Raw genomic sequence first — 25,007 nt, 5'->3', positions numbered from 1 at the left:
TCAGCCGCAAAACTTTCCTTCCTAAGAGCTGGAGTATTAGGAGTAGTATTAAGCAAGGAATAGTACAACATCGCACTATTTTACCGCCAAAATACATATTACATAATACCGGATTAACTATGCAAAAGAAAGAACTAAAAGTATACGCAACGCGTCACTATATAAAAATTATCATCACACGGGACACTGGCACAACTCGAAAGTTTCTCCCTCACAAACCATGGTACAGATGCAAGCTTGACCTCCTTCCACTCTCTAATTTATTTCACATATTTTAACCATATGGTTAGAAATGCAAATTACAAAAATGACATGCCCAACCCAAACTGGAATCCTTTCCTTGGGAACTCGCTGGCACGAACAGCAATCGGAAGCGTAAAGTTCAATTCAAACCGAGCGACGGGGTGCTTGTAAATTAGACCAACCCCGGCAGCAACCGATGGCTGCTTAAAGAGCTTTGCGATAGTCTCTCGTGGATTCTCTCGGTTTAGACCGAGCAAGCTGCCGGCGTTGGCGAACAAATGAAGGCGCAATGGCGAGGAATGGGTAACGCCAGGTAGACGAGAGAATAAACTGAGACCGCCAGCAGCATATGCTTCTCCACCAACTGAGTCCTCTTTTGAATCTGATTAGCAAACAGGTCCGTGCTACCAACGAAATGACTCTTACCTTCGTCACGAGGGCCCATACGGTTCAAGTAAAAGCCTCGCACGTCATTAGCTCCTCCAAGAACAAAACGGTCTACAATATTCGTCTTTCCGTCCTTCATGAAACTCCACAGTAATCCGCCCCTTCCTGTCAGCGATATTGTGACATTCTCTTTCCAAAAGCTCTTCGCGACTTGACTTTCGACCTCTCCCTTCATAAACTGAATATCTCCCTGTCTATTGGGCCAGTAACCCGCGACCTCATTCTTTAGCTTGATGCTGAACCCTTCGGTCGGGAATAACGGATCATTCCGCCTGTCTAATGTCCATGTATTAAAGACCGCCGACTTGAAGCTGTCTCCAGCAGCAGCTCGAACGCTCTCACTAGCATGTGCTGTCACTCCTGTCACTGTTCTCCAAAACGCTTCATATCCAATTTCTTGGGTTCCGCCGAATGCACCGGGCCCAACAGCCTTCGCACGAAGACCACGAAGGACTTGCTCATGCGACGCCCACTCCTTATTGCTGGACGATGCAATGCCCGAGATATCAGCCCGCCACAAATGCGAGTTCTTGATAGGCGTGCTATAATTAGCAATGTAAGACGATCGCCTTTGGCTGCCGATATTCGCGTCAATGGTTAAGGACTCTGCGCCGCCAAACACATTCAAAAGAGCGCCTGAGGCATAGGCGCTAACTTCACCGTTGCCAACATCGGTGCCTGTCCGTAATCGCTTGGTAGAAGCTTCTTGGAGAAGGAGGGTACCTTCGAGAGCGACGACGCCGAGGAGATTTTCTTGGGGAGCGGCAAGATCGAGGCCATATGCAACGCCTTTAAAAATCCCGAACGAATTGAGTCTCTTCGCTGAGTCGTCGAGTGCTTGGAGAAGCGTTCGGACGGTATATGGCCTGCTGAGTAAATCGTCGACCTGTGCACGCAAAAATGATGATCGTGTGTTTTTGCCTCCTTGGATATGGAGAGAGGTCAAGGCTACGGGAAGCGTTTGGTTCCGCTCAAGCTAAGGCACGTTAGCAGAATCCGACGACGATCGCAAATGCACTTACCGCCTCGTAGACAAGAGACTGGACTCGTTTCGCATCTTTAACAGGTTGGTCAGGTTGTACTTGGGCCATTTTTCGATAAACTAACAATTGAGAACTATGTCAATCATTATCGCCAACGAAAATCAACGAGATGGCGCTTCATTTCAGTCGCTGCACTTTAAAATCGAACCCACTTACAAACACTACGGCGGCGGTATTATTAGAAAGATGCGTCACCGTCTTGAGATGAATAGTATGATCAGATTAAGGTCTTGGAATATCAAAATAGTAAAGATCTCATATGTAATGTGATTCGCTACCATCTCAACCTAATTTGTCGAAAAACGATGGCAAAAGTCCGGGTAATTTGAGCCGCGCCAGGTATCCCGTTACTTGAGAATCCAGCGAAAAGTTTCCCTCTAATTCATAATTACGTTGGTTAAGCGAACACAAGTCAGCTGGATCTGTGCTTGTAGACGAGTAAAGTTCGATAGTACTGCGATATTGGATTTCTGCAGTACTCGAGCGGCATTGGTGTTCTGCGAGAGCGAAGATTTGAGTGGCGGCAATATCATAATGGTAAGTCCTAGCTAGCAATCATCCACTGGATCTGCAAGAGGGAATGATTTGGCGAACGAACACTAAGCTAATTGTTAATTTCAAAGGCGCATAGGATTTTAATGCAGGTTGTTTTTACTGGCGCGCAGGTGTTTGGCAAGGCATTCGTGCAAGCATACAAGCAAGCTGCGGCATCGTCGGCAGCACAGGCGACTACGGCCGCCGCGAAGGAGGGAGGAATTTCACTTCAAGAGTCGTGCTTGATTCTCAATGTCCGCTCAGAAGCATTGAAGGTGGAAGAAATTAAGGCACGGTACGACCATCTATTTAATGTCAACTCCAAAGAGAAAGGAGGAAGTTTCTATTTACAAAGTAAAGTATTCCGAGCAAAGGAGCGGATAGACAAGGAACTAGCGACACATGAGCCAAATGGAGGAGCCAGTGCAGGGGCGACTGGCAGTTAGCGAGTGCGAATAGGCAGTTGAGATGAGAGGACAGGCATGATAAAGGTATACAGTATAAAAGGTTGGGATATATCGGTAATGTACGTGACATATTTGTGGCATTGGATCATGTTTTATACTGGACTTGGATAAATACACTCCTATCGATTATATAGCTGTTCATTCTATGTAATTTTTTGTGCCTTCTTCACTAGACTAAGCTTTTGGAAGTATCATACTCTTCAATTCTATATTGCGTAACTTTAGGTGACATTTATTGTGAGTGGCAACATCGGATGAGTCGAACTACCATTAATGAGCTTCGACAATTGTCGATTGTTACCCGCCCCAGATGGTCAGATTCGGCCTCATTTGTAGACCAACGGAAAGTTACATGGCGAAGATGCAAAGGAGACCCATATCCAAAACACACGTCTAACCACCGTTACCAAGTGTTAATTTATCCCAACTTCTAAATGTCGGGAGTAGTTGGAGTTGAGATTGTAACTTGTGACGCTAACAGTGGAGGATGTTCCATGTTTGTTCAAGAAAAAATATCATATGGATATACCGGATAGTAGCGCGGAATGAATCCTGAGGAAATATATTACCAACATTGGTGTCAACTCCACAGCAGACTAATTTGGAATAATTACTGGCAAATGATTTACTAGGAGCTGCTAGTTAATACTAGCCAATGTGCGGTATGTGGCCAGACTGAGTGTTAGGACTCAGCCCCTAATCGTTCTGGTGCCTCTGACATAATGTGGCACCAGCCTATCCCCACCGTCTTACCTGGTCCGCTTGATTATATCCTCTGGTGCCCATACCTTTCTCGATCTGTTTTTATTTTAGTTTCGCCCTGCTGAGTCCTCGTTCTGGTTCTGTCTGGTTTGTCTTGTTCTTTCTTTCGATACACCCACCATTACAATGCACTTTCGCCGGAAGCGCCAGCAAAAGCATAAGAAGGGACATATCACGTCAATATCAAAAGAAGATATTCTCAATGCCCTCCCGAAAGACGAAGACTTCCGCCAATCTCTTATCCTACCGAGTTTGGCTAAGCAATTTCCGTTCCTGTTGAACGCCGATGAGACCATATTCTCAGACAATCGAAAATCCAATCCGCAAAAACTGCATGTGTTCAGCTATCGCGTTCCAATACCGGAAATTCAGGCTATGCCGTCGAAACCGTCGTCGGTGTTGACTGGAGCTAGCGCGTCTCAGATATGGAACAAACCACAACAGACGGACTACGTACGGCCATTGGGTGGAAGCGCTCAGAACACGTCTTACACTGACAATAAAGCAGAGCCGAGTAGCGTCGATCAGTCAACGTCGAGTCCGAGGCGATCGATACATACATCATCGTCGAAAGCGCGAACAACGCAGTCAATAAGTTCTTCGGTGGAGTTAGTTATCGCGTCTGTTGTGGATGATGATTTATCAGTTGGAGTTGAGACGCCACCGCCGGCTATGACCTTGCAGTCATCGGAAGCAGGTTCATGTCCAGATGTAATCGCGACTACCAATGTAAATGTGGCAGAGAATGATGACCCGAACTGGACGCCGTCACTTGCTACACTAGTCAAGCGGCATCTACGGAATCTGTCGCAGTCCACAACTATATCAGGTACTTGCATGTCCCATGGCAACTCTGAGTGGCTACTAGCTTCTAACCCTTCTAGATAATCGAGGGCGTTCCGCAAAAGATGCCAACGACGTTGAGCAACTTAGCTCCATGGAGTCTCAATTAGGCAGCGACGCAGTCGTTGAGGAATATTGTCGGCGAAGTCGGTCATGTTACACAGGGACAATTGCAGATACATCTTCATCAGGACCTAAATTGGGATATGTGCCCGAAATCGTATGCGACGGAAGTACGTCCCTACTCTGGAGAAGCCACAGGCGACACGTTGAGTGGTGCACCGCGAATAAGGAAGCCACAATAGTTTTTGCTAAAGATAGTTTTATTGGAGAAAGTGAGCAGCCTAGCGCATGGCAATAACTATGAAAAGCTAATAGTCTCCAGAAATCGCATCATCACCAGTGCGCAACGAAGTCGGCATCCCGCAGATCCCACCACGAAACCCTCTTCGAACAAATGCTTATTCTAATTGGCCAAAAACTCCATGGCCTCTAATAGAACGAGGCACAGTGACGCTAGTGAACTTGCCAGTCGATAGCGTAGTTCTCGATGTCACACCCGTCTCGCCAAACAGCACACTCGTTCCCTCACCAGTAACCCCAACAAGCGCTCTAGTATCGAGCGTCGACTCCTCCCCAACATCAACCACTACATTCGGATCGCGACAAGGATCAGATACAGTACGCAGCAAAAGGGGCCTAAAACAGAATATCAGGTCCCAGGATATATCCAGTCCAGTTTTCATTAGCTCGACAAACCTGGATCCCTCTATACCTATTCGCGAAATTGATTATCATAAAATGAAACACAGATATACTCTGACAGTTGCATGATTGATATCATAGATAGGATCTGGTGTTTTTAGGTATGCAATGGAGTGTGACAATCTCATTATGAGGCTGGATACGCCTGTGTAAAATTTGCTTAGAATGTATCGTATAACCAATGATAAGCTGCATAGCAAATCAGACTTTTCACTTTTCAAGCTATTGCAAGCCGTGATTGTATGTGCCAATTGGTGAGGATGCTCCTGGTGGTTGTCCGCCGTAAACTTCCTCCGAATCTCGACTAACCGCTTGCTCCACGAGCGAGAAAAAAAATAGCGTTTTACAGTCTCAATATAAACGACTTCTTTGTGCGGCTGGGTTCGAATCTTGCCCAGATTAAATACTTAACATAACATTGCTGGTTTTTGCATGGGAAATTGCCACGGACTTCACCAACTACTGGAATACCCGATAACACGTCGCGCCGCACGATCACCAGTAACTGCTGAACGTTGGGTTATGACATAAGCAACCCTTCACAGTTATTGAATTGCCAGCATTCCAGCAGAATTTTTTTACAAGATTGCCCGCGTACAACAGGTTATCATTCTACATCCCTTGAGGGTGCTGCGGTACCACGATGAGCAATTGGATAAGAATGTGCTACGGACCCTCTACTCTTATCCTCGACACGTTCCATGGCAGTTTCTAACATGGAAAGGCGAAAGGTGTCTTCGAACCAGTCCTGATGGAAGAAATTCACGGGGGTCACTTCTATATTGCTGCCGCTTAGTACATGTGTGGGGATGCAATCCCCAAGTGTAATTTCCGCAAGGTTTGGCGGAACCTCCTCTCCGACAAATCGCCCATTTTCTACAATCGTCTATAAACTCGTGCATTAGCTGGCATATTACATATGTAGCTTGCTCATACTTACAAAAGACTGCGTTGGGTTGAGGAGCGTCTCCGGCGGGGAGTTGTCGTCTTCCAGGCGGTAAGTCTCAAGGACTACACTTGTGACTTCGCCAAACCAGGTATCTTCCTCTATCTTCAGGGGTCCAAATGGATGGGTCTGCAGTTGAGAGTCTAGGTCATGCTCTATTTCCCCTATTGCGGTCCTTTTCTCCACGCGTGTCGCATAGTATCGGATGGCTGGCGCAGTGCCCCGATCCCCTTCGTTGATACACATTGCTATTCCTACTCGGCAGCGGAGCGCACAAACTGAAAACGAAATTGCGGCTCTCAGGCTCTCGTAGGTCTGTGACACGCCTACTTCGACTGCAACCATCAACGTCTTGCCCTCACCAGTTCGATACACTAAGGCGCCATCCCAATTTCTTGTTGTGGCTGTGTCGCCAGTATCTCTGGTGTGTCTCCTATCGCTTGAGCTAATTAGACGACGTTTAATGTTTGCATCGAGTCCTGGCATCAACTTGACTTCGTCAGAGATCGCGCTGAGCACCTGGCCCACCATATCGCCATGCATGGGACTAGGTGCCGCCGAAACGATCACCACTTTTCGAAAACCATCGTACTGAAGAGTTGGGAATCTAGAATTGCGTCAGCATTTTTACGATACCTGGCCGATTACCTGGGCACTTTAGTAATATGTACTTACTTTGCGTCCTCTCCTTCAAGGATCCCTTGAACACGTTCATACTCCGATCTGGTTGCTGGTACCTCTAGATGAGTGTCTGGAGAAAGAGGGCGTCTCACAATCTCTAATAATTCAGAATGAGCCATTAGAGTAATTCGGCGTAATGATCCGACAGAGAACATGTCTTCAGCCGCTCTGGATGCTAGGACCGGGCTATATACATGCTGATTGGTGACTGCATCACACCCTGTGGCTGATAGCAACGTGTCATTGCCGATCGCGCTCATAATTGGAGTAGCAAAATTACGAAGCTCTTTTGGGTGACCAGCGGTCGACATGTTCCCAGATCTCCAGCGATACAGAGTTAGAAGGAGAAAATGTTGACATTTACAGTGCAGACGTTTGACGATTTTGGATTCAGACCGGACTGCTCCTGCCGGAGAACAGTTGTACAAGTTCCGGGTCCGCCTCGGGAACGCACCGCCTCTACCCTGACGTCATATAAATCCTAGTGGTCGAGCCGCACAGCGTCGAGGGCCGCTGATACCAAACAGCAAGTGCGGGTTAGGGCCGCTGTAGAGCTTCGAAAGAAAATATGAGAGGAGAAACCCTTGCAAATTGCATAGAAATAGGCAGTAAGGCATGCGATAGCTTGCACAGGTGCTAGTTATGCAAATTAGTCATAGAGGTAAGAAGACTACAGCCGGAGTCTACTGTGTGAACAATCGGACAAGACCTAACTGGCAAAAGCCCGTATACGAAGGCTTAGGACTTTGTGGCAGCTTGAATTCCCATCGGATTTATTTCTCTACGGTTGATCTTGCAATGCTATGTCGAATATTCGATTCCAGTCGAAGAACGCTGCAGATAATATTCGGCATTCGCATTCGCCGCCTGGGGATTAGCCGATATCGTGATGGCGCCGCTAATTGTCGAATAATATCGTCAAAAGCCCTAATAATTTGGAAAACATGTCATAAGCCAGTGCAGTCCGAAATGCCATCGTGGGCCTACGCGGGACATGCCCGCGTGCGTGGACAATGATGGAACCGCTCCACGTCAGAGACTTCAAATACCCAGAAAACCAACGTCGTATTTCATCCACAAATTGAATGCAAGGCAGCATCTCTATTGGTCTCATGGAATTCGTGCACAACGGCTCGGTATCCCTGACGATGAAGTATATTCTTCGTCTTAAATTTGCCAGCATTTGCGAAATGGGTCCGAGTATGATACCTACACGAAGTCACGAATGGAATACGCATATTTTAAAATTTTTCCTGCTCTTCTCGACGATTCGGATAGAAAGTAATTTCCTTGCATAAAATTCCAGCTATTTAAAGTTCAATACCTTGGCCTTCTACTACAATCCTTTGTATCGTCGTTGCCATAGTAACAAAGAGTTTGTTTATGATAATTCTCTGAGCCGCACGCGTACCCATGGCGGCACCGCCATCCAGTCGCCGCCGTTGTCATACAACCATCACCTCTTCCCAATTTCGTGGCTACCAGAATCTGGTTAATTTACGGTCCACAATGTCAAGTCTGCTTCCCCTGTCAGAGTCGTCGGTGAATGCTGGTCCCGTCACGCCACGTACCGCATTCGGCCCTGCCTCCGCAATCAAACCCCACAGCTCGCACTCTTCCATAAAATCCAGCAAGTCCGAGTACGGCATCGCTTCAATTACGCGCTCAACCTCCCACTCTTCGATTGCGAAAACCAAACCAGTAACCTCAACCACAGGCAGCGCGCGAAAATCTTCAAAAAAGCTTTCTATATCGAGTTCGCGATCGTCTATCGGACTGTCGTCGGTATTGCGGGATCCCGAGAGCGCGAAGAATGTTGATGTCCGGCGTGACCGGAAATTTAGCGTAACCCCAAGTCGTCGATCAATTCGAATTTTAGAAGACGACGAGGATGATAGTACGTTGCCGTCGTCGCCATTTGAGCAATATCCTGGAATGGGAAATAGAGTAGCCGGCAAGGATGATACACCCACGGCATCTAATATTTGTTTTATAAGTGATAAAGATACGAGAGAAGGGTCGGAAACACCGAGAGCGCTTCAGACGCCGAGGCAGACGCAGAATTCGATTCTGCACACACCGTCGACAACGAAGACAAAATATCTGTTAGACTTGGCGACGCCGGGTGAGACCCTGAATGTCAGGTTTTCACCATCACCGTTGTCAAATGACTCTACACCGACACAACTAAATCAGAAGTCAAAAAATAATAGCAATTCCGAGGCATGTCTACTGGACTTGGATTTTCCAACTCTCACACCGCGGTCCGTGCCTACAATGTCGACGAGGCAGGTAGAATCGCTTAAAGCTGAGTACTTTTCTGAGATTGCTACACTGAAGGCAGAATTAGCGGGCAAAGACGCGGAACTCATGGCGTTGCGACAATCATTACGGCAGTCTGAAGAGAGGAACGTTGCTATGGAACAACGATGTCTGCGCGAAAGTGACCGGCTTGAGAAGATCGCTAAGGAGCTACATCTCCAATATAGCAAGAAACATGAAACTAAAGTTATTGCCCTAAAGAAACAATTGGAGACTAAGTGGGCCTTAAAATTGGAACAGAGCGAGAAGATGGTGGAGGAGTTGACAAAAAATTTGGAGATTGAACGCCAAGAAAAAGGCGACTTGGTCGCTTGCTGGGATCAATACCTGGAGGCAGAACAGATGGACAAGCAAATAATGCAAGATGAGGGTAAAGGAGTAGTCGAGTCTGGGAGTGAATCGACGCACGAGCGGGGACGAGAAGAATAAAAGAGACTACTTTTGCGATTTATGGGTGGTGGCTTTTTGGGAATTGCCTAATGTATGCTTATATTCTTCACCACAATAGGCCTGTCATATATAATATGCATTAATCGTTGTAATAATGCAAATTAAATTGTTTATAAGTTCCATGGTCCTATGTACACAATACTGACTTTCTAACACGCACTCACCAATGGCATTTTCCAACTGTGCAACACGACAAATTCCTTTTGTATCATTTTAGAGAGATCAAGTAGCAAACGAGCAACAACCCAAATCACTGCGTGTCGTCACAGGCATGTTCTACTGCGACGCTTTCCATAGCACTTTCTTCTTTCCCGTCGGTTTCCGAATAACTTCAACACCGCCTTTGCCGCCACCGAAGGCAAGAACGACACCTTCTTCATACGTACCACCGCCAGTCTTCCGCCGCCGTCGCTCCCGCTCACCAATGAGATCACGCGCAAATCCATAACGCTCCATCTGACTTTTGCACTTGAGATTCTCACTCTCGCACACATGCTTAAAGAGATGGAAAGGAAGAGATAATAGGAGACTTCGTAATGAGCGTGGAGAATTATTTCCATTCGGCTTGAGTATGAACTCGTGGTCGATGTTGTCGATCAAGTACGTGACAAGTGAAGGAAGCAGAGTCTCAGTGTACTTCGGGTATGGACCGGGATATGTCAAGACGATATTGTCACGCTGAATCTCGTCGCTGGAAGAAGTTGATCCTGTAGACGAAGGCGCCGACGGTGTGCTGGGAAGGCCCTCGAACGCAAACGCAAAAAGCTCCGGGAGGGCTTCTATGGAGATGAGAGATTGTAAGCTTGCATATCCCGTCCTCACAACGTCTTCAAGGCCAAAGAGATGCCCGGCAGCAATTAGGCCCTTTGCAATGACGAGTGTAGGAGATTCAATTACTAGTTGCTGGCCGTATAATGTAGCCAGAGTCATCGATATGGCCGCCGTGGAAAGATTAGGATCAGCGTCATTAATTTGAATGTGGTATGGTGGACCTTGAGCAGCAAGGGGAAGCAGGAATCGATAAAGTGTCGGTGACCGTGAGATCATGAGGGCATGCAGCCGAAGTGTAGTATGAGGAGGAATGGAGAGAAACGTATCGGTCCAGGCGGCGTGAATGAATCCTATATTGTAGATGTAAGGTTGAAGATCCTAAAAGTACAGGTTGATATCGTTTCCACTTGCAACTAGATCACGCCGGCTTACCTGAGTCGAGACGACAACAGAACCTTCGGCGTCATCGCCAGCCGAAACTTGTGAGGCGGATCGAGTTGGCGTCACAGAGAGTCCGTTGAGTCCAGTAGCTAGGTCATGAGCAATCTCAGCTCCATTCCTGACGGGCTCCGGCTGCGTTACATCCCGCGGTCTTCTGCTATCAACGCTGGTCCCCGGGTTACTGCTGGTAGGACTATGAGCTCCGTTGCTCGCACCGCCAACGTAAGCCATCATGCCACTTATGCCATTTGGCATAATCGAAGGCGAGTATCCCGTCGGCATTGGATGAAAAGACGCCGGCAAATGACCAGCGCTTTCTGGCATTGGCATTGAATGCAGAGGCGGAGACATCATCCGGCCGCCGATGGACATAGTTGGTGGAGCGCCCGATTGTGGATGAAAGGAGCCCCCGGGAGAAGGCGGTGGTCGGCCCTGCAGATCTGCGATCATGGGCGGCAATGGCTGAAGTGTATACTGAGCTGGAATAGGCGGAGACAATGACTGACTGCTGTTCTCGACCCTAGGAAGAGGCAGCGCCTGATTAACTGACGACGCTGAACTGACGGGCGGCGCGTGGTTGATACTGTGAGGGGATTGAGAAGACATCGCCGTTGAATACTCACTTTTAATGAATAGTGGGATGCGTACACTCCTTATCACCTTGGATAAGCGTAGATACTGAAATTGTTTTAAAATGCTGCTGAACTTCGTTCGTATTTGGAGCCTGAAAGCCTATCTTTGTTCTCCACGAATTACTTGATGAATTTTTTGGTGGTCAAGTTTTGCTTTAATAAGGTTTTGCGGTCACAGGAAGTGAGAAACGAAAGGGGGACGTTGAGGTCACATATCCCGCGGAACTGTGAACTTATCATGCCCTACGCCCGCAGAGGCCTGCCTTAAAAATGAAATTACGGATTATTATTAAGCCTCCATAGGAGATTACAAGCAGCAAACCTACTAAAACCCGTTTACTAAACATAAATGCAATTCCCATGCCCCAAGTCCCATCTATTAGCCATATAATACACGAAATGAACGAGTATACCTAATCCTAATAAATAACTAGAAAGTCGCGTTAGGACATCCTTACTCTCTCCTCTATGTACAATATCGAACCTAGCAGACTTTTCCCAACCCATTTTCTGCGACTTAACGCATCCATCTCGTAGCACTGTGTGGTTAGAATGTCATATGCACCCCCGAAAGCGCGTCTGATATTTCTGAGATTATAGGTTCCCCGACTAATGTTATTGGTAGGATCGTTCGGGTCTCGAATTGCTAATGAATACCTGTTACGGTTTTCGAGCACATTATCTCGATTCTTATCAAAATATGACCCGTTTCCTGTAACTGAAATGCCCACGACATCATAGTTGAAGTTCTTGCCGTACAATTCGAGGAACTGTATGAGCAAGACCCCCAAGTTCTCTTCAGGAAGTATCTCCCCAGACACGATCTTCGGATGCATCTAGTAGATCTTGTTAGTCATAGAAATATAGTAGCCGTCATTTGAATATTCAAACGTACCTGGAAAAAGGACAGCACCATACACACAACCGCAAATCCTCCCAGTCCGCCATTCGGCACACTATTCAGATCTCTTTTGGCCAAGAAATACTTAATGATCATCACAAGCTCCCTGAGACCAGGCCGTGCTGCAACCCAATGTAGTATAGTATTCGCGGCGACCACACCACCATAGCGTTCGAACGAAATATCAACATTAACCATGCTTATTCTGTCTGTAAACTTGATAATCGGAACACGTGCTTTAGCAATTACCTCCACATTAATCGCAATTTTCGCGGATTTCAAAGCGTTCGCCAACTGATACAAACTTGATCTGTTGTCGTATTGACCGCTGTCGGATACGATCACGATATCAATGTCCGAATCCGGCAGATACAAATTGGTGGCATAAGATCCAAACACACACACTGTGGCGTCGCTCCACAGGCTCTTCACGCACTTCTGTACTCGATCCACAGTTGAGGCGCGGCGCTCGACCTGCTCGTCGTCCGGTGAGACGAAATCGATGAAATCTTGGACTTCCTTGTGCAACCAAGTTGTTATTTCTGGTTCATGCGAATAGTTATGACCAACAGTCCACGGCGCTATCACGCTTATATCCTCTTCCTCGCGTTTCCGCTTCTTGCCACGCTTGCTGTCTATCTTCAAAGCTCCGGCAATCTTAGCCAAGATGCCACGTTTTCCATGCTTTCCATCCACATCATCACCTTTTGCATCTTCTGCATCGCCCTTTTCACTTGTCACGTCATCGTTCTGATCCTCATCACTAAAATCGAATGCGATAAAACCGTGGTCTTCCACGGACTGGTTGGCGTCATCCAAGTCCACTGTCGCCTCAATCCTGTTCGGTATTGATTCCACTGCGCTAGGCTCAGATCTAACAATGGACTCTACTTGTCGTAAGGTTTGCACCTCAGTGTCACCATTGGCTGGTAGGTTGCCATCGATAATAGTACGTGATTGCTTGCCATCAACTTTGAAAGGTACGAAGTCCGAAGGATCATAATTATCTTCCTCCGACGACTGCGTCCGACTATATTCCGCAGTGCCCGTAGAAGCAATTCGATCAGTGTATTCTGGTTCATATTCTTCTGAAGCCGATTCCTCTGCGGCGGCACTTGGCGTTGCGTGGTCGGCCGTAGTCAAACCCTCGCTCTCTAGCGACGCAATATTGGCCGTTAATGATTGTAACGCGTCAAACTGATTCATGCTATTCCCGGATGGTGCACTTGTCGGCCTCCTTTGATTAGTTCCCTTCAGTTTGTGAAAATTATTCAGCTTCTGGACGACCTTGTTCTGAAAAGCTTGAATATCACGGTCACTATTCTTCCGATTCTTCTTCTTTTCATTCCTCTTCTTGACTGACCCACTATCAGACGTCGGTTTTCGTCGAACCGCCGCTCCACTACTATTGTTATTCAGTTTAAAATCTGTCGCAGACGCAGACAGAGATAGGGGCGAATCGATACCAGAGAGGCTACCCGTCGTCGTCGTCGGCGTACTCGGCCCCGATGAATTCCTGCCGCTTTTCCGCCCTCGTCGTTTCTTCCTCCCAGTCCGCGCACTCGTGTCAACCATAAATCCCGACCCCGGCGATTTCAGTGGTATGAAGGTCGAGGGAGCAATACCGTTGTCTCCAAAACCCGTATTCGTCGGACCTGACATGGTCTGGTCGCCTCATGCACTCGATAGTACACCTGCTTGCGTTGTTGAATAAAGTATAAAGGCGAATAAAGGCGAATATGTCGCAATTGTTCAGAATGGCGTTCGCACAGTGGGTGTAAACGCCAAATGCTGTTTGCCGCAAATTTGTGACGCCAGTTTTAGGCGCGGTGTCAGAGTCCACTAATTGGGTTAGGGAAATTTGTTAAGAAACAACCTACTGAAACGTGAGGGGGGACCATCGTGCAGTTACTGTTCAGCCCCTAAAATGTTCAATCATTGTGGGTTTAGGATGTCATTTAACCCACATATGGGCTAGTTCAATATTGGCTATATGTTATTGGCATTACATATCTCTCGAGGCGCGGAATGATATGAATTACAAGCTAGTTACTCCCCCATGAAGTGCGATGAGCTTATCCAGATCTGTTTCAATCACACAGACCGCAATCCGCAACACGTCAATCGCCAATATCCGCGGTCTCGGTATTGATTTAGTGCATGTACCGCGAATAACGGCGTTATTGTCCCGCAAGCCTGTGTACTTGGCGAAATTCACGCGACGGATTCTGCATGAGGCAGAATTTAACCGTGCAGCTTCGATGATTGAGAGTCGCGAGCGACATGATTTGTTTGTTGCGCGATGGTATGTTTGTTGGATTTTGGTTTGCTATTGGTACACAGTGTGTGTTGACAGTTGTAGTTGGTCGATCAAGGAAGCTTTGTACAAGTCTTTGGATAAGAGTCGACAATCATATTTCCAAATGCGCGACTGGAACACGATAGATCCCGACAGTGCGTATCTCGCCAACCATACACTTTCTGTTAACTTGTTGACGCATGACATCAGGTCCAAAACCTACAGTTAGCGGTGAGGCGATCAATAGAGACGAGGACTTCTTTGTCAGCGTCACACATGACGGTGAATATTTACTAGCGATTGTTATTCGTGGCCAATCTGACAAATCCACTCAATAACAAACAAAACTTTTGCAGATTACACATAGAGAACGATCTATTAGCCAGTGGCTAGTCATAAACTTCACTAATTGTGCCCTCACCGTCACAATGTTTGCCTCGCAAGAATTATAACTCGTCCTTCGGTTTCGTATCTGACTCTGGCTTTGTACAGAGTGCGGGCGTGACGATTTTGAAGAAGTATTCGCACATAGCCGGCTCTGACACAGACAAGACCTTGTTCTTCTCCCCGCATTGCATTTCGACAACCGCCGACCGATGAGGTCCATTCCAGCACTTGACGCCTTGCGTGAAGTACATCTTGTTCCCTTCAATCTTATCGAAGTTTCTAAGTCTTGTCAGCCACTACATCAAAATTCTGTAGATATAAGAAGCATACCCTAATTTGGTCGGGCCCCCTGATTTTCCTTTCTGAGAAGCCCTGTCGTTAAAACACAATTCGTAAGTAAATTCACCGCTTTCGATATCGATGCATTCGCCCGCTAGTGCCCTGAAAACGTCGTCATCACCGAACTCAGCTTCGAGATCTTTGGAAACGCTATCGCGCTTAGTCTTCAGTTCATCGTTTTGTTTCTCTGCCGCATCGCGTTCTTTCTTTGCATTCGAGACGCCTGAATATGTGTTAGTAAGTGGACGCTGAAACCTCGTGGTTTCAAAATACGTACTAGCAGTCTCTCCGGAAGGCTTGCGTTCTGCCAACAGACCGCGCTCGACTAAAAATTCACGCAATTTGGTTTTTTGGTCATGAATCCAGAGTCTCCATTGTAGGGAGATATACGATTCATACTCAACAACATCAGGATCGACATGGATCTCCTCCTCGCTGAACAACTCCTCGTCGTCCGCTGCACTGATCTCAATAAGTTGGCGGTAATCTCCATCCCCAGGATCAGACTCCTTAAACTCCTGGTACGCCTTGACAGCCGCCTTGACACCCTCGTCGTTGTAGTTCGGGTTGTACTCGTCATTTAACTTCTGCAAAATGTCCTGCGCAAGCGCCAGCCGTGTTTCCAAAATTGTCACGCGCTGACTCAGAGCCATGTTCGCTTTCTGATACTCCTCAATACGGGCCTTGACCCTTCCCAACAGTGGCGATACTTTTGTGCCCACTCTGCTCGAAGCCTGCACTTCCGCGAGCTTCAGCGCCTCCCTCGCCCTGAGAATTCGTGCGTCAGATAAAGCAATCTGGGTCTCCAACTGGCCCAGCTCCTTCTGCAGCGTCTGCCGAATGCCGGCTGCCTTGGCGACTAACTTCGCCCGCGCGTTCCACCCCGCGACCTGGGTCTTGCGGATCTCGGCCTGTTTCTTCGCGTACTCGGCTGCGAACTCGCGGCACTTGTTTTCGCACTTCACGATCCCCGCCCACTCTTCTGAGCCGTCGCAGCAGGTATCGTAGTCACATACGCCGTCGTTGACGCGAGAAGCCGGGACTGTGCCTGGAACGTGTCCCTTATTTGCGCAGTAAAATTTTCCGTTGGGACAGGCTGATGTGCCAGGCTCGTCGGAGCCGTCTGGACAGTCGCAATAGTCATCATTGATTCGTGAGAATGGCAGGATGATATCTGGATGATTCAGGCATGCCCAGTTGCCACTCTCGTCTGGCTGGTAGAGTGCTTGGTCTAGATACCCTTAATTAGCATATATCGCTTTAAAAAGAGCAAGTGGGAATGCAATTGAGCCATCAGGCGGATGAAACGGACGCACCTGCATCTGAGACGCCCCGAATGTGTGCTGATTTGGCGGCGAGAACTTCCCGCCCAGTGTACGCCAGCGCGAGGACAAACGTGCTGATTGAAATCCTCATTGCTATCGTACACCGCCAGGCAAAAGATATCGATTATTAGTAGTGGAATAATTGCTGGGATCAGATAGATGGCTAGAATAATTTAGGTGATCAAGGGGCTTTGTTGCGGCTCGAGCCTATTCGAACGTTTTGCATCTACGCTTACCTGCCATGGCGCCCCCCTTTGTCCGACATCGACACAGTAAATATTACAGGTCCACGTCCACACTCTTACCATTTACAGTAAGTCGGAGACTTAACAATTGATCGATAGTCGCGTGAAATACTTTGGAAACTATAGGCTGGTATATGTAGCCTCAACTATTGCATCTTGTACAAGGAATCTGTATCATTTGCTATTCAGAGCCTACCAATGTCACTACATCAAATTCTACACTCCATCAATCACACTCGCATACCCATCCTTCCAAACCTCCGAATTTTCGCCCAACCAATACGTGAAAGTACTGTTCACAAACCCATATACTTCGTCGCTCATCTCCTCCAAACGAGCAATTAGATCACTCAACATGATCGCCTTCCCGACCGCCGCGCCGTCGCCAGCATCGTGCTCCACATTCGTGACGTGGATGTGAAAGTGATAATACGAAGGAAGATAATGCACGTATACACGTAACTGCGTCGCGGATATGGCGGTGTACGTTTGCGTGACAGCTTGGATAATTTCCGAGTCCACTGACTTTAGCCATGCAATATGAGACTTGTTTAGGTCGCGAATGGACGCTATATCGCGCCGATGAACAATCACGACAAGGTATATCGAGTCCATTGTCGTTCTGTCCCATTTCAAGTCGGGGAGTAAGATGAAGCCTTCCCGTGGATCTGGATTTTCGTAGACGATCCTGTCGGCTTCGACTTTGTGGGACAATATGTTGTAGACCCTTTTCGAGTTAGCCAATGATATATAAACACAGTTTGTGGGATGAATAGGAGGCAACGTCGCCCGCACCATTGAATCCGATCTCCTCGCATTTTCTCAATATACGGGATCAAAATCTTTCGATACAACTCCGGTGTCTCGCGTATCATCCTCCGTCGCTGCTTCCCATACTTTTCGACATGCTACAGGCTATCAACATAATCCATTCACTGCAGCCACCGTCATTTGTCGGGGACTCACTGTCTTAGTAGCAGGCCAAATCAACGACACCTTCGCACCAGGAGAAGCCTCGAGGTCTTGTACCAACACCGCCATATACCATCTATAAATATCATTGCGATCAAGCAGCCGCATGGACGAAATCCCGTTGTCAACATTCAGCAGGTTTGCGATCGCAGTCTCGTCGTGCGCAGCGAATGCAGTTTTTTCGGCGATGACGATGGCGGGGGTGGAGTCTATTGTGCCCAGGATGTTTATCAATTTGGACCTCGTGTCTGTACGAATGTAAGCTTCAAATTAGGCGCAATTGAGTACAAGAGATATTTAGCAATAACTCGAAAGAGGGGGCTGACCGTGATTGAGTACCCTTTCAAATTGGAATTTCCGAATCAATTGTACTGATTCGACGCTTGTCAAATCATGCGCTTCATCCGTAGCCATGATCGCTTAGCCGATCCAATGTAATCGGTAATTTTCGTTTAAGTCGATATGAGGAACAATGCGTGGAGCAGAGCCACGAGGATCTAATTTTTCGAAACTTTAAATTCCTGCGGTTCGATTCTTACCCGGCTGATTATTGTTAGATCGCAAAGCGAACAGCAAGCCTTGGGAAGAGCAACCAAGCTTGCTCCTTGCCGCCACTCAACAAGTAGATTAATCGTGGACGTCAATATCCTGTCGAAATAACGATTTACCGAGTAGCGGTGAGAAAAATATTGTTAAATTTTTTTTTCGTGGACGATTAGTTTTATTTGCTGGACTGGTGTGATTGGTTAGCGACGTCCGAGGACACGGCTTGATAATACATACGGCGGAAACAAGATAGTTTGCAGGATTCATTAAAATGGCCACAAGAGCAGCGAATAAGCGGGTATGGTTTTATACGTTACTGACAAACATAAGATCTGGTTAACTGAGATGTACAGCTCGCACGCGAATATAAGCATATGCAAGAGAGTCCGCCACCGTTTATTACCGCGCATCCAAGTGAAAAGAATATTCTAATGTGAGTACAGCATTGCTTTAATTTGGAGAACGTGTGTTAACTCGGGTAGATGGCACTATCTCATAACTGGGCCGCCGTCGACTCCTTACGAAGGCGGGCAGTACCATGGGACGCTAACATTCCCACCAGATTACCCTTACAAACCGCCCGCTATACGGATGATCACGCCGTCAGGTCGGTTTCAAACAAACACTCGACTGTGTCTTTCAATCTCAGATTACCACCCAAAGACGTGGAACCCAGCTTGGAGTGTGTCGACGATCTTGACGGGCCTGTTAAGTTTCATGACGTCAGACGAGTTAACGACTGGTGCGCTGCGATCCACAAATGAGGAGAAGATTAAACTAGCGGAGATGTCTCGCGAATGGAATGTGCGTCAGAACCGGAAATTTGTGGAAGAGTTTTCGGCTGAAGCGGCTGAGAATGAGAAGCATATTGTTGAGCGGATAAGGAAGGCGCGGAGTACTGCGCCTGCGTTTGCGGCAGGGACGGGTGGTGGTGTTGCGGCTGTTGCTGCTCTTGCGGACGGGGTTTTGAATGAAGCTGGTGCTGGTGGTCGCGCGAGCGAGTTGGGTGGTGGTGGAGGACCGTTGGGTGTGTTCGATACGTCCGATCTGAGATCAGGAAAATCTGCTGCGAAAGTCACGGGCGCGGGAACAAATGGTGCCAGAGCTAGCCAGAGCTGGATCGGAACCCACAAAGCATTATGCGCGGTTCTGCTGGTACTGGCATGCGTTATCGCAAACCGCGTCGCGAGCTCGAGCAAGTAGATACTAGATGTAGACGTGGTGCCGGTTGATGTCGTGGATGCACTTTGGGTTTGGCTTATATAATTGTGTGTATTACTGGCGTTTTGTCTCTTTTGAAAGTGTATGAAGTTTCAATAGAATTCGTTAATGGCAGATGCCTAGTCACGGTCGCTCATATTTACGGTGAGCTAGAACCTGGGCTTACGTATGAAACGCGAATTGTGACCGTCGGACGACGACTGGTCTCTGTCTGTGAATTTTCTGTAGGATGAGGCCATCAAGATTACGGAGCACAGCGCAACAGACCGGCTAGATAATCGATAGGAATCAATGAGTTTGAGGATCGGGGAAACCCCGTGGCCTTTCATGGCAACGTTGGTTGGCCAACTTTCCGGTCTCGGTCTTCGAACAGTGGGCGCAGGTGCCACTAAGGCGAGTGTGACAGTCTCAGGCGGGGTCAGAACAAGAATAAGCTGCATAAGCAAGCATCACGTCAGTCACGATCTGATGCGATGCTGAGGGAGTCCCGGTCCCGTGATCGTGCGGCTCGGTTCGATTAGAAAGTCGCAAACAAATAAAAGACGGATAAGGTCATGCGCTCTCTACTTAACGAAATCAATTTTAATTAATTCAGCCACTGATCAAACAGACTGATGAGGCAAAACGAGAGAGACAGAGTTACAGACAGATCAAAAATTGACTAGGCGTGCCATTGCTTGTCTGGCTGGACCTTACAATTAATAAATAATGCCGGGATCTCAGAGGACGAGGAGACGATGCACGTGATATCGCGTCAGCGGATTAAGCTGGGGATGGTGACACGAAAGTGCTCAGACGTTGTCCGATCTCTTCAAGGTTTTGACTCGGGAAGTCATTTAGCGATAAGTGATTAGCAGACCAAACGTCAGCCGTGGAAAAGTGAGCAAATTTAATAACGAGCATTTTTCACAGGATGATCAATACAAAAATGATACACACTACAGTAACTACCGAATTGTTGCACTCAAATTGTGCCCTGCAGACAATCAGTGGCGTCGGCAGGTATAAGGAATGGCTTTGTCCTAGGCGGCCAGGCAACCCACACATCTGCAGGATGACCTGCTGCCGGAGGATTGTAAACAATGATCCAATTAAAAGGCAGCAACGGCATTCATATACTATTGTAAAACATCTGAGATGGCGATATGAAATGATAGAAGCTCTTATTAGATTTGCGATTGAATGCGTCGCGTGACCGTGTGCCGCATTTGTACATCAGCCTTATTCCAACTTTGCTAGAGGCAATCTTATTAAGTGTTGCGCTGCGAATAGTTGCGATCATCGACGCCGCCGTACATTCTGCAATTTACTAGCACAGCAGCTTGGCCGAAGTAGATGTCAGCTAAAAAAAGCTAACCAGTCTTTCATACGATAGTCGATATTGTCATGTTACCTAGGTGGGGTGATCCTTATGCAGTTGTAAATCGGTGACTCGGGGAGTCGGTGACTGACCATTGCGTCATAATATTGCATTATTTATTACATTTGCAGCCATAAATGCCAATAAGTATTTGGTCACCTGTTAAAAGACTGGCGAAGGTTATTTGAATGAGTGAGTGGCGGTCTGCATCAAGGCTAATAAATAAGAAACGGCTGATTACTGTTCGCCAGAGTCTGGAGCTTGGGCGCCTGACTAACATCAATCTACAAATTAGTGTGCAGACTACACACTATCTGCTACGCTTATTAAACACAAATCAATAAATGCAACTTCTTAACAAATCTCCCCCCTTTTCTTCCACGGTTGCGACAGTTGGCTATGCCGTTAGCTGACTGGTGCTTCGAGTAATCAGATGGAATGCCTAGACAGGCCTAGCGGAATTTACAGAGTTTAAGCTAGCAGGCACGCGGCCCGATCAGGCATCTCCCAATATCCGTTCTCGGCTTAGCGTTTGTAGCTAAGGCCAATGCGTATCACTTCCTACGAAACGGACATTTGTTGCTGAGATGGAAACATAGAAGCCCAGTCTTCTTTTTATTTTTTGTTACGTAGATTCTATATAATCGGTACTGAGATTGTGTTAATCTGTATAATTACAGTTTGTAGACAAGACAATATTCAGGCTGGTCTGGAATGGGCTGGACTGGGTTGTTTTGTTTTGGGCACTGTTGTCCGAAGCGAGCCGAGACCGAGCATAAACCATCGCCCGAGCAACGACCGTGCAACGACCCGTGCAACATTCGGCAGTCCACCCATAACTCTCCTCCACTTTTCTCTCTTTCACACTTGTCTCCTCTAAAGACACCTTACTCTCAATACTTAAACCGATTGCCCACCGAGTCGACGATGCGATACGGCCACGTTCTCGCGCAGTACGCTGTGCCAGAATGGCAGGCATTCTCCGTTGACTACGACGAGTTCAAGGCTCTCATCAAAAATTGCATAGGCTCCGGTGTGCGTCCTGGCACTGAAGACATAATCTACTCTGCCTTAAACGAGCAGTTTGAACGAGTGCGTCTCCCTTGGTTGTATATCTGCGACATCGCGGCTGGCTGTGTTGTTCGGAATGCTAATGTCTGATGTTGTTTTGTTTTAGGTAAACGTCTTCGTCCGGTCTAAAGCTGGCGAGCTCGATCGCCGAATTCGCGACTGCAACAAAGCCGTCGACGAAATCACAAAGCAGGATGCCGCGCGAACGTATCCCATTTCGAATGCTCAACGGCAGAAGCCCGTTATTAAAATCGAAGCCGAAATCGAATCGTGAGTCAAGGCTACTATCACTTTACGGTGAAAACAAATGGCTAAACTGACTTTGCAGAATCTACCAGAGTCTTCAGGCGCTCGCACGTTTTGTGAGTTCTCATAAAATAGGTAAGTTAGCTTCACTACGGCTTTTTTTTTTCTTTGCTAACTTCCTCAGCCTTCACGAAACTCGTCAAAACATACAACAAGTGGTCCGGCACAACCTCCCTCTCTACACGTTACGCAGTCATTGTCCAATCCCCCAAGTCCTTTGTAAAACGTAATTTCACATCCTCGATCGTTGAGCTCTCCTTCCTTTATGACTCCATTCGCCGATACTTCCAATCGTCACTCCGATTTTTCTCCCAGCCCTCACGCACGAGTTTAACAAACGGCGATCTCGATTTTGAGGTCGCAAGCACTATGGCGTCCGGATCGACAGTGTTTTGGGTTCATATCGATAATTACATCGAGTTGGAAGCATTTTTGGTTAAGTACCTCTCTATCATGCCGAACGAATCGTTCTTCCGCCGTAATCTGATCCGGAATACCGATTACGACGTCGAATCCGATACCCGCATCGTGTACGTCAACAGCCAAGCCGCAGTCAACAACATCAACAGTCAAAAGATGCTGCACGAAGAAGTATCCCAGATCATCACCGACATCGAAATCGACAACTCCGAAGCAGTTCTTTGTACTCCCGGCGGTGCTGTACTATCTGGCAAGAAGAAGTACATCGAGAGCATCGTCAATTCGTCCGCCGCTCCCAGTGAGTTGCAGCAGCTCGATAGTCTCGGCAAGTCGGTGGTCTTTTGGCTCCAAAAGCACGCAGCGAAGCCATCTGTCGCTGTTGCGGTCAAACGGATGCGATTTGAACTGATAGGTTCGTCGGGACCAACCGTTTGGGCCACTCTCGATCACTCGCTGAAGTACAGGCCCGTCTTGACGCAAAGTGGCTGGATGGATGCCAGCCACGCTTACGACTATTCGACCTTCCCGTATTCTGTTCTCGAAGTTCGATGGCAAGGAAACGAGCCAAAATGGGTGTCCGAGCTCAAGAGTTCGCACACAGTCTACGAAGTTCCTGGCTTCAGCTACTTCTCACACGCGGTCTCATCTCTAGGTCTGTCTGGTCAGCAGCCGCCGTGGGCGCATATGATATCAGAAGATATCCACAAGGTCCCAAAGCAGAAGACTAGCACGCGGCCTAAACTGCGGTCGCGGACATCAAGCACGCAAACTACGAGCCTCGCGCCGTCTACTTCGTCGTCGTCCAGTGCCACGGTAGAGGGCTCTAGCAGCGTCGAGACGCCGAACGAGAATTGGGCGCCGAATACGACCACCGTACCACTTTCTTCCAAACCAGCGGTAGTGCCTGAAACCGCAATGGATCCAAAGGCTGCGAAGGAAGCCAAGGCTGCTGAACGGGCAGAAGCGATTGCTCGGGCGGCTAAGGGCAGAGCTGCGAAGACGCCTCGCCGGTTGACGATTGTTCATGACGACGAGGCACGGTATTGGAACGAGTTTGATCATCCTGAAGAGGATGACGGGACATTTTACGTTGATGCTGGAGAGTCACGTAACTTGTTGAATAAGTTGTCTGTTGACAAACTTACGGATTGGTCGACGGGGATCTGGAATAAGGTATCAAAGAAGGTGCATTCCAGTCATGAATTTAGTGATGTGCCCGCGGCCAGACGGCAAGCTGATGATCAGGAGAGGGAGTCGCTTCTTGCGAATGCAGAGTCTGATTTACACTCTCCAATCAACTCTGAGCAGGATCTCGAGTTGAATTTGCAGGATGCAGATAGTCACCAACACACTCTCCTTGGCGTCAACATCGGCGATTCAATCAGCGTCGACCGTGCACTAACAATGTTTTACGCTCTCTCATTCAGCATCTCACTCACCCTCGTCAGCATTCTCGACGGCATTCTCTTTGGCGGTCAGACTAGCGCAGCAACCGAATTTCTCGCCGTCCCGGTATATGTCTCGATGCTTGCGTCCATCGGCATTGTCTTTGCCGAGGGTATCGCCTTAGCTGGCCTGGTCGCGTTCCTGAGACGTCATAATATGCCGGGATTTTGGCACCAAGCTGTCGTGTTTGTCACATTTTTGGCCGTCGTGTGCGCTGGTGTAGGAGGAATTGTGTTCATTTTATTCTAGATTTTGGTTTGGCCAATTGCCTTTCCACCATAATGAGTTTTCATTCTTGAGGATAAAAAACTTTGCTTCAAGAGATATTTGCATTTTGATTTTAGAAGAGTTGGCAAGGCAATTTTTTTATTGTATATGATTATTGTCGCTCGTTCATTATTCAGTCATCACATACTATCTTCTTTTTTGTTGTGCAATTTCCATCATTGCACCTTTTATTGCATTTATTTTTGTGTATCTGCTTGTTTGGAATCATATACCCTTTGATTGGATGACCATCGCTATTGGAGAGTGAGAATGCTTGCGACCGGATGCGCTATTATGGCGTGATGTTAATGCTTGTTGTATTTGATGAGCAAGTGTGGACTGCTTAGGTGCTCTTTTATAATTATGACATTGATTGATTGTTTCATTAATTTTACATTTGGGCTTTTGGCATTGGGATGGTGGGATAGTTAGATGTGGGATGGAATATATTTGGCCGGCGACAAGAATGACGAGATAAGTTGAGATGGGACGGAATCTGTTAAACATACCAACAAGTACGATAGAGATGGGACGAAATATTAAATTAATTATGTG

The 25,007-nt window shown here is 47.5% G+C and overlaps 12 protein-coding genes across 12 annotated transcripts; 6 read left to right on the top strand and 6 right to left on the bottom strand.

Annotated features, from left to right (window-relative positions):
- Positions 1-30: 30 nt before the first annotated feature.
- On the bottom strand, positions 31-1,988 carry V1513DRAFT_444975 (surface antigen-domain-containing protein). The gene is made up of 4 exons (XM_066898044.1): positions 1,890-1,988; positions 1,713-1,792; positions 670-1,666; positions 31-616 (listed from the first exon to the last, which is right to left on the bottom strand). Exons 2-4 carry the CDS (start codon positions 1,779-1,781, stop codon positions 300-302), a joined length of 1,383 nt encoding a protein of 460 aa, XP_066753499.1. The 5' UTR covers positions 1,782-1,792; positions 1,890-1,988; the 3' UTR covers positions 31-299.
- Positions 1,989-2,037: 49 nt separating this feature from the next.
- Positions 2,038-2,964, top strand: V1513DRAFT_444973 (Pam16-domain-containing protein). The gene is made up of 2 exons (XM_066898043.1): positions 2,038-2,270; positions 2,357-2,964. The coding sequence occupies exons 1-2, from the start codon at positions 2,268-2,270 to the stop codon at positions 2,711-2,713; spliced, it is 360 nt and encodes a 119-aa protein (XP_066753498.1). The 5' UTR covers positions 2,038-2,267; the 3' UTR covers positions 2,714-2,964.
- Positions 2,965-3,622: 658 nt separating this feature from the next.
- Positions 3,623-5,173, top strand: V1513DRAFT_458613 (uncharacterized protein; the record flags this gene model as incomplete). The annotated part of the gene is made up of 3 exons (XM_066899708.1): positions 3,623-4,325; positions 4,381-4,674; positions 4,725-5,173. The coding sequence occupies 3 exons, from the start codon at positions 3,623-3,625 to the stop codon at positions 5,171-5,173; spliced, it is 1,446 nt and encodes a 481-aa protein (XP_066753497.1).
- Positions 5,174-5,711: 538 nt separating this feature from the next.
- On the bottom strand, positions 5,712-6,850 carry V1513DRAFT_458612 (uncharacterized protein; the record flags this gene model as incomplete). Its single annotated transcript, XM_066899707.1, has 4 exons — positions 5,712-5,734; positions 5,786-5,990; positions 6,045-6,657; positions 6,726-6,850. The coding sequence occupies 4 exons, from the start codon at positions 6,848-6,850 to the stop codon at positions 5,712-5,714; spliced, it is 966 nt and encodes a 321-aa protein (XP_066753496.1).
- Positions 6,851-8,190: 1,340 nt separating this feature from the next.
- Positions 8,191-9,657, top strand: V1513DRAFT_444963 (uncharacterized protein). The gene has a single exon (XM_066898042.1). It carries the CDS (start codon positions 8,241-8,243, stop codon positions 9,480-9,482), a length of 1,242 nt encoding a protein of 413 aa, XP_066753495.1. The 5' UTR covers positions 8,191-8,240; the 3' UTR covers positions 9,483-9,657.
- V1513DRAFT_400012 (uncharacterized protein) lies at positions 9,519-11,517 on the bottom strand. The gene is made up of 2 exons (XM_066895473.1): positions 10,707-11,517; positions 9,519-10,652 (listed from the first exon to the last, which is right to left on the bottom strand). Exons 1-2 carry the CDS (start codon positions 11,319-11,321, stop codon positions 9,780-9,782), a joined length of 1,488 nt encoding a protein of 495 aa, XP_066753494.1. The 5' UTR covers positions 11,322-11,517; the 3' UTR covers positions 9,519-9,779.
- Positions 11,518-11,614: 97 nt separating this feature from the next.
- V1513DRAFT_444960 (uncharacterized protein) lies at positions 11,615-14,102 on the bottom strand. Its single transcript, XM_066898041.1, has 2 exons — positions 12,243-14,102; positions 11,615-12,183 (listed from the first exon to the last, which is right to left on the bottom strand). Exons 1-2 carry the CDS (start codon positions 13,908-13,910, stop codon positions 11,791-11,793), a joined length of 2,061 nt encoding a protein of 686 aa, XP_066753493.1. The 5' UTR covers positions 13,911-14,102; the 3' UTR covers positions 11,615-11,790.
- A 7-nt stretch (positions 14,103-14,109) lies between these two features.
- V1513DRAFT_444957 (4'-phosphopantetheinyl transferase superfamily) lies at positions 14,110-15,063 on the top strand. The gene is made up of 3 exons (XM_066898040.1): positions 14,110-14,553; positions 14,611-14,702; positions 14,758-15,063. The coding sequence occupies exons 1-3, from the start codon at positions 14,318-14,320 to the stop codon at positions 14,883-14,885; spliced, it is 456 nt and encodes a 151-aa protein (XP_066753492.1). The 5' UTR covers positions 14,110-14,317; the 3' UTR covers positions 14,886-15,063.
- V1513DRAFT_68226 (glucosidase II beta subunit-like-domain-containing protein) lies at positions 14,885-16,874 on the bottom strand. Its single transcript, XM_066900581.1, has 4 exons — positions 16,590-16,874; positions 15,551-16,504; positions 15,265-15,496; positions 14,885-15,213 (listed from the first exon to the last, which is right to left on the bottom strand). Exons 1-4 carry the CDS (start codon positions 16,687-16,689, stop codon positions 14,994-14,996), a joined length of 1,506 nt encoding a protein of 501 aa, XP_066753491.1. The 5' UTR covers positions 16,690-16,874; the 3' UTR covers positions 14,885-14,993.
- An 80-nt stretch (positions 16,875-16,954) lies between these two features.
- Positions 16,955-18,376, bottom strand: V1513DRAFT_444954 (HIT-like domain-containing protein). Its single transcript, XM_066898039.1, has 4 exons — positions 18,142-18,376; positions 17,810-18,063; positions 17,639-17,751; positions 16,955-17,570 (listed from the first exon to the last, which is right to left on the bottom strand). Exons 1-4 carry the CDS (start codon positions 18,227-18,229, stop codon positions 17,060-17,062), a joined length of 966 nt encoding a protein of 321 aa, XP_066753490.1. The 5' UTR covers positions 18,230-18,376; the 3' UTR covers positions 16,955-17,059.
- Positions 18,377-18,416: 40 nt separating this feature from the next.
- On the top strand, positions 18,417-20,038 carry V1513DRAFT_444952 (ubiquitin-conjugating enzyme/RWD-like protein). Its single transcript, XM_066898038.1, has 3 exons — positions 18,417-18,659; positions 18,715-18,794; positions 18,844-20,038. Exons 1-3 carry the CDS (start codon positions 18,633-18,635, stop codon positions 19,562-19,564), a joined length of 828 nt encoding a protein of 275 aa, XP_066753489.1. The 5' UTR covers positions 18,417-18,632; the 3' UTR covers positions 19,565-20,038.
- A 1,831-nt stretch (positions 20,039-21,869) lies between these two features.
- Positions 21,870-24,434, top strand: V1513DRAFT_458605 (uncharacterized protein; the record flags this gene model as incomplete). The annotated part of the gene is made up of 4 exons (XM_066899706.1): positions 21,870-22,034; positions 22,120-22,283; positions 22,342-22,394; positions 22,444-24,434. 4 exons carry the CDS (start codon positions 21,870-21,872, stop codon positions 24,432-24,434), a joined length of 2,373 nt encoding a protein of 790 aa, XP_066753488.1.
- Between the last annotated feature and the right edge of the window lie 573 nt (positions 24,435-25,007).

The sequence above is a fragment of the Lipomyces chichibuensis genome, assembly GCF_038497645.1.
Source record: "Lipomyces chichibuensis strain CBS 12929 unplaced genomic scaffold V1513scaffold_16, whole genome shotgun sequence".
Lineage (NCBI taxonomy): Eukaryota > Fungi > Ascomycota > Lipomycetes > Lipomycetales > Lipomycetaceae > Lipomyces > Lipomyces chichibuensis.
The sequence above is the reverse complement of the archived record's forward strand: the minus strand, read 5'-3'. Positions and strand labels throughout refer to the sequence as shown.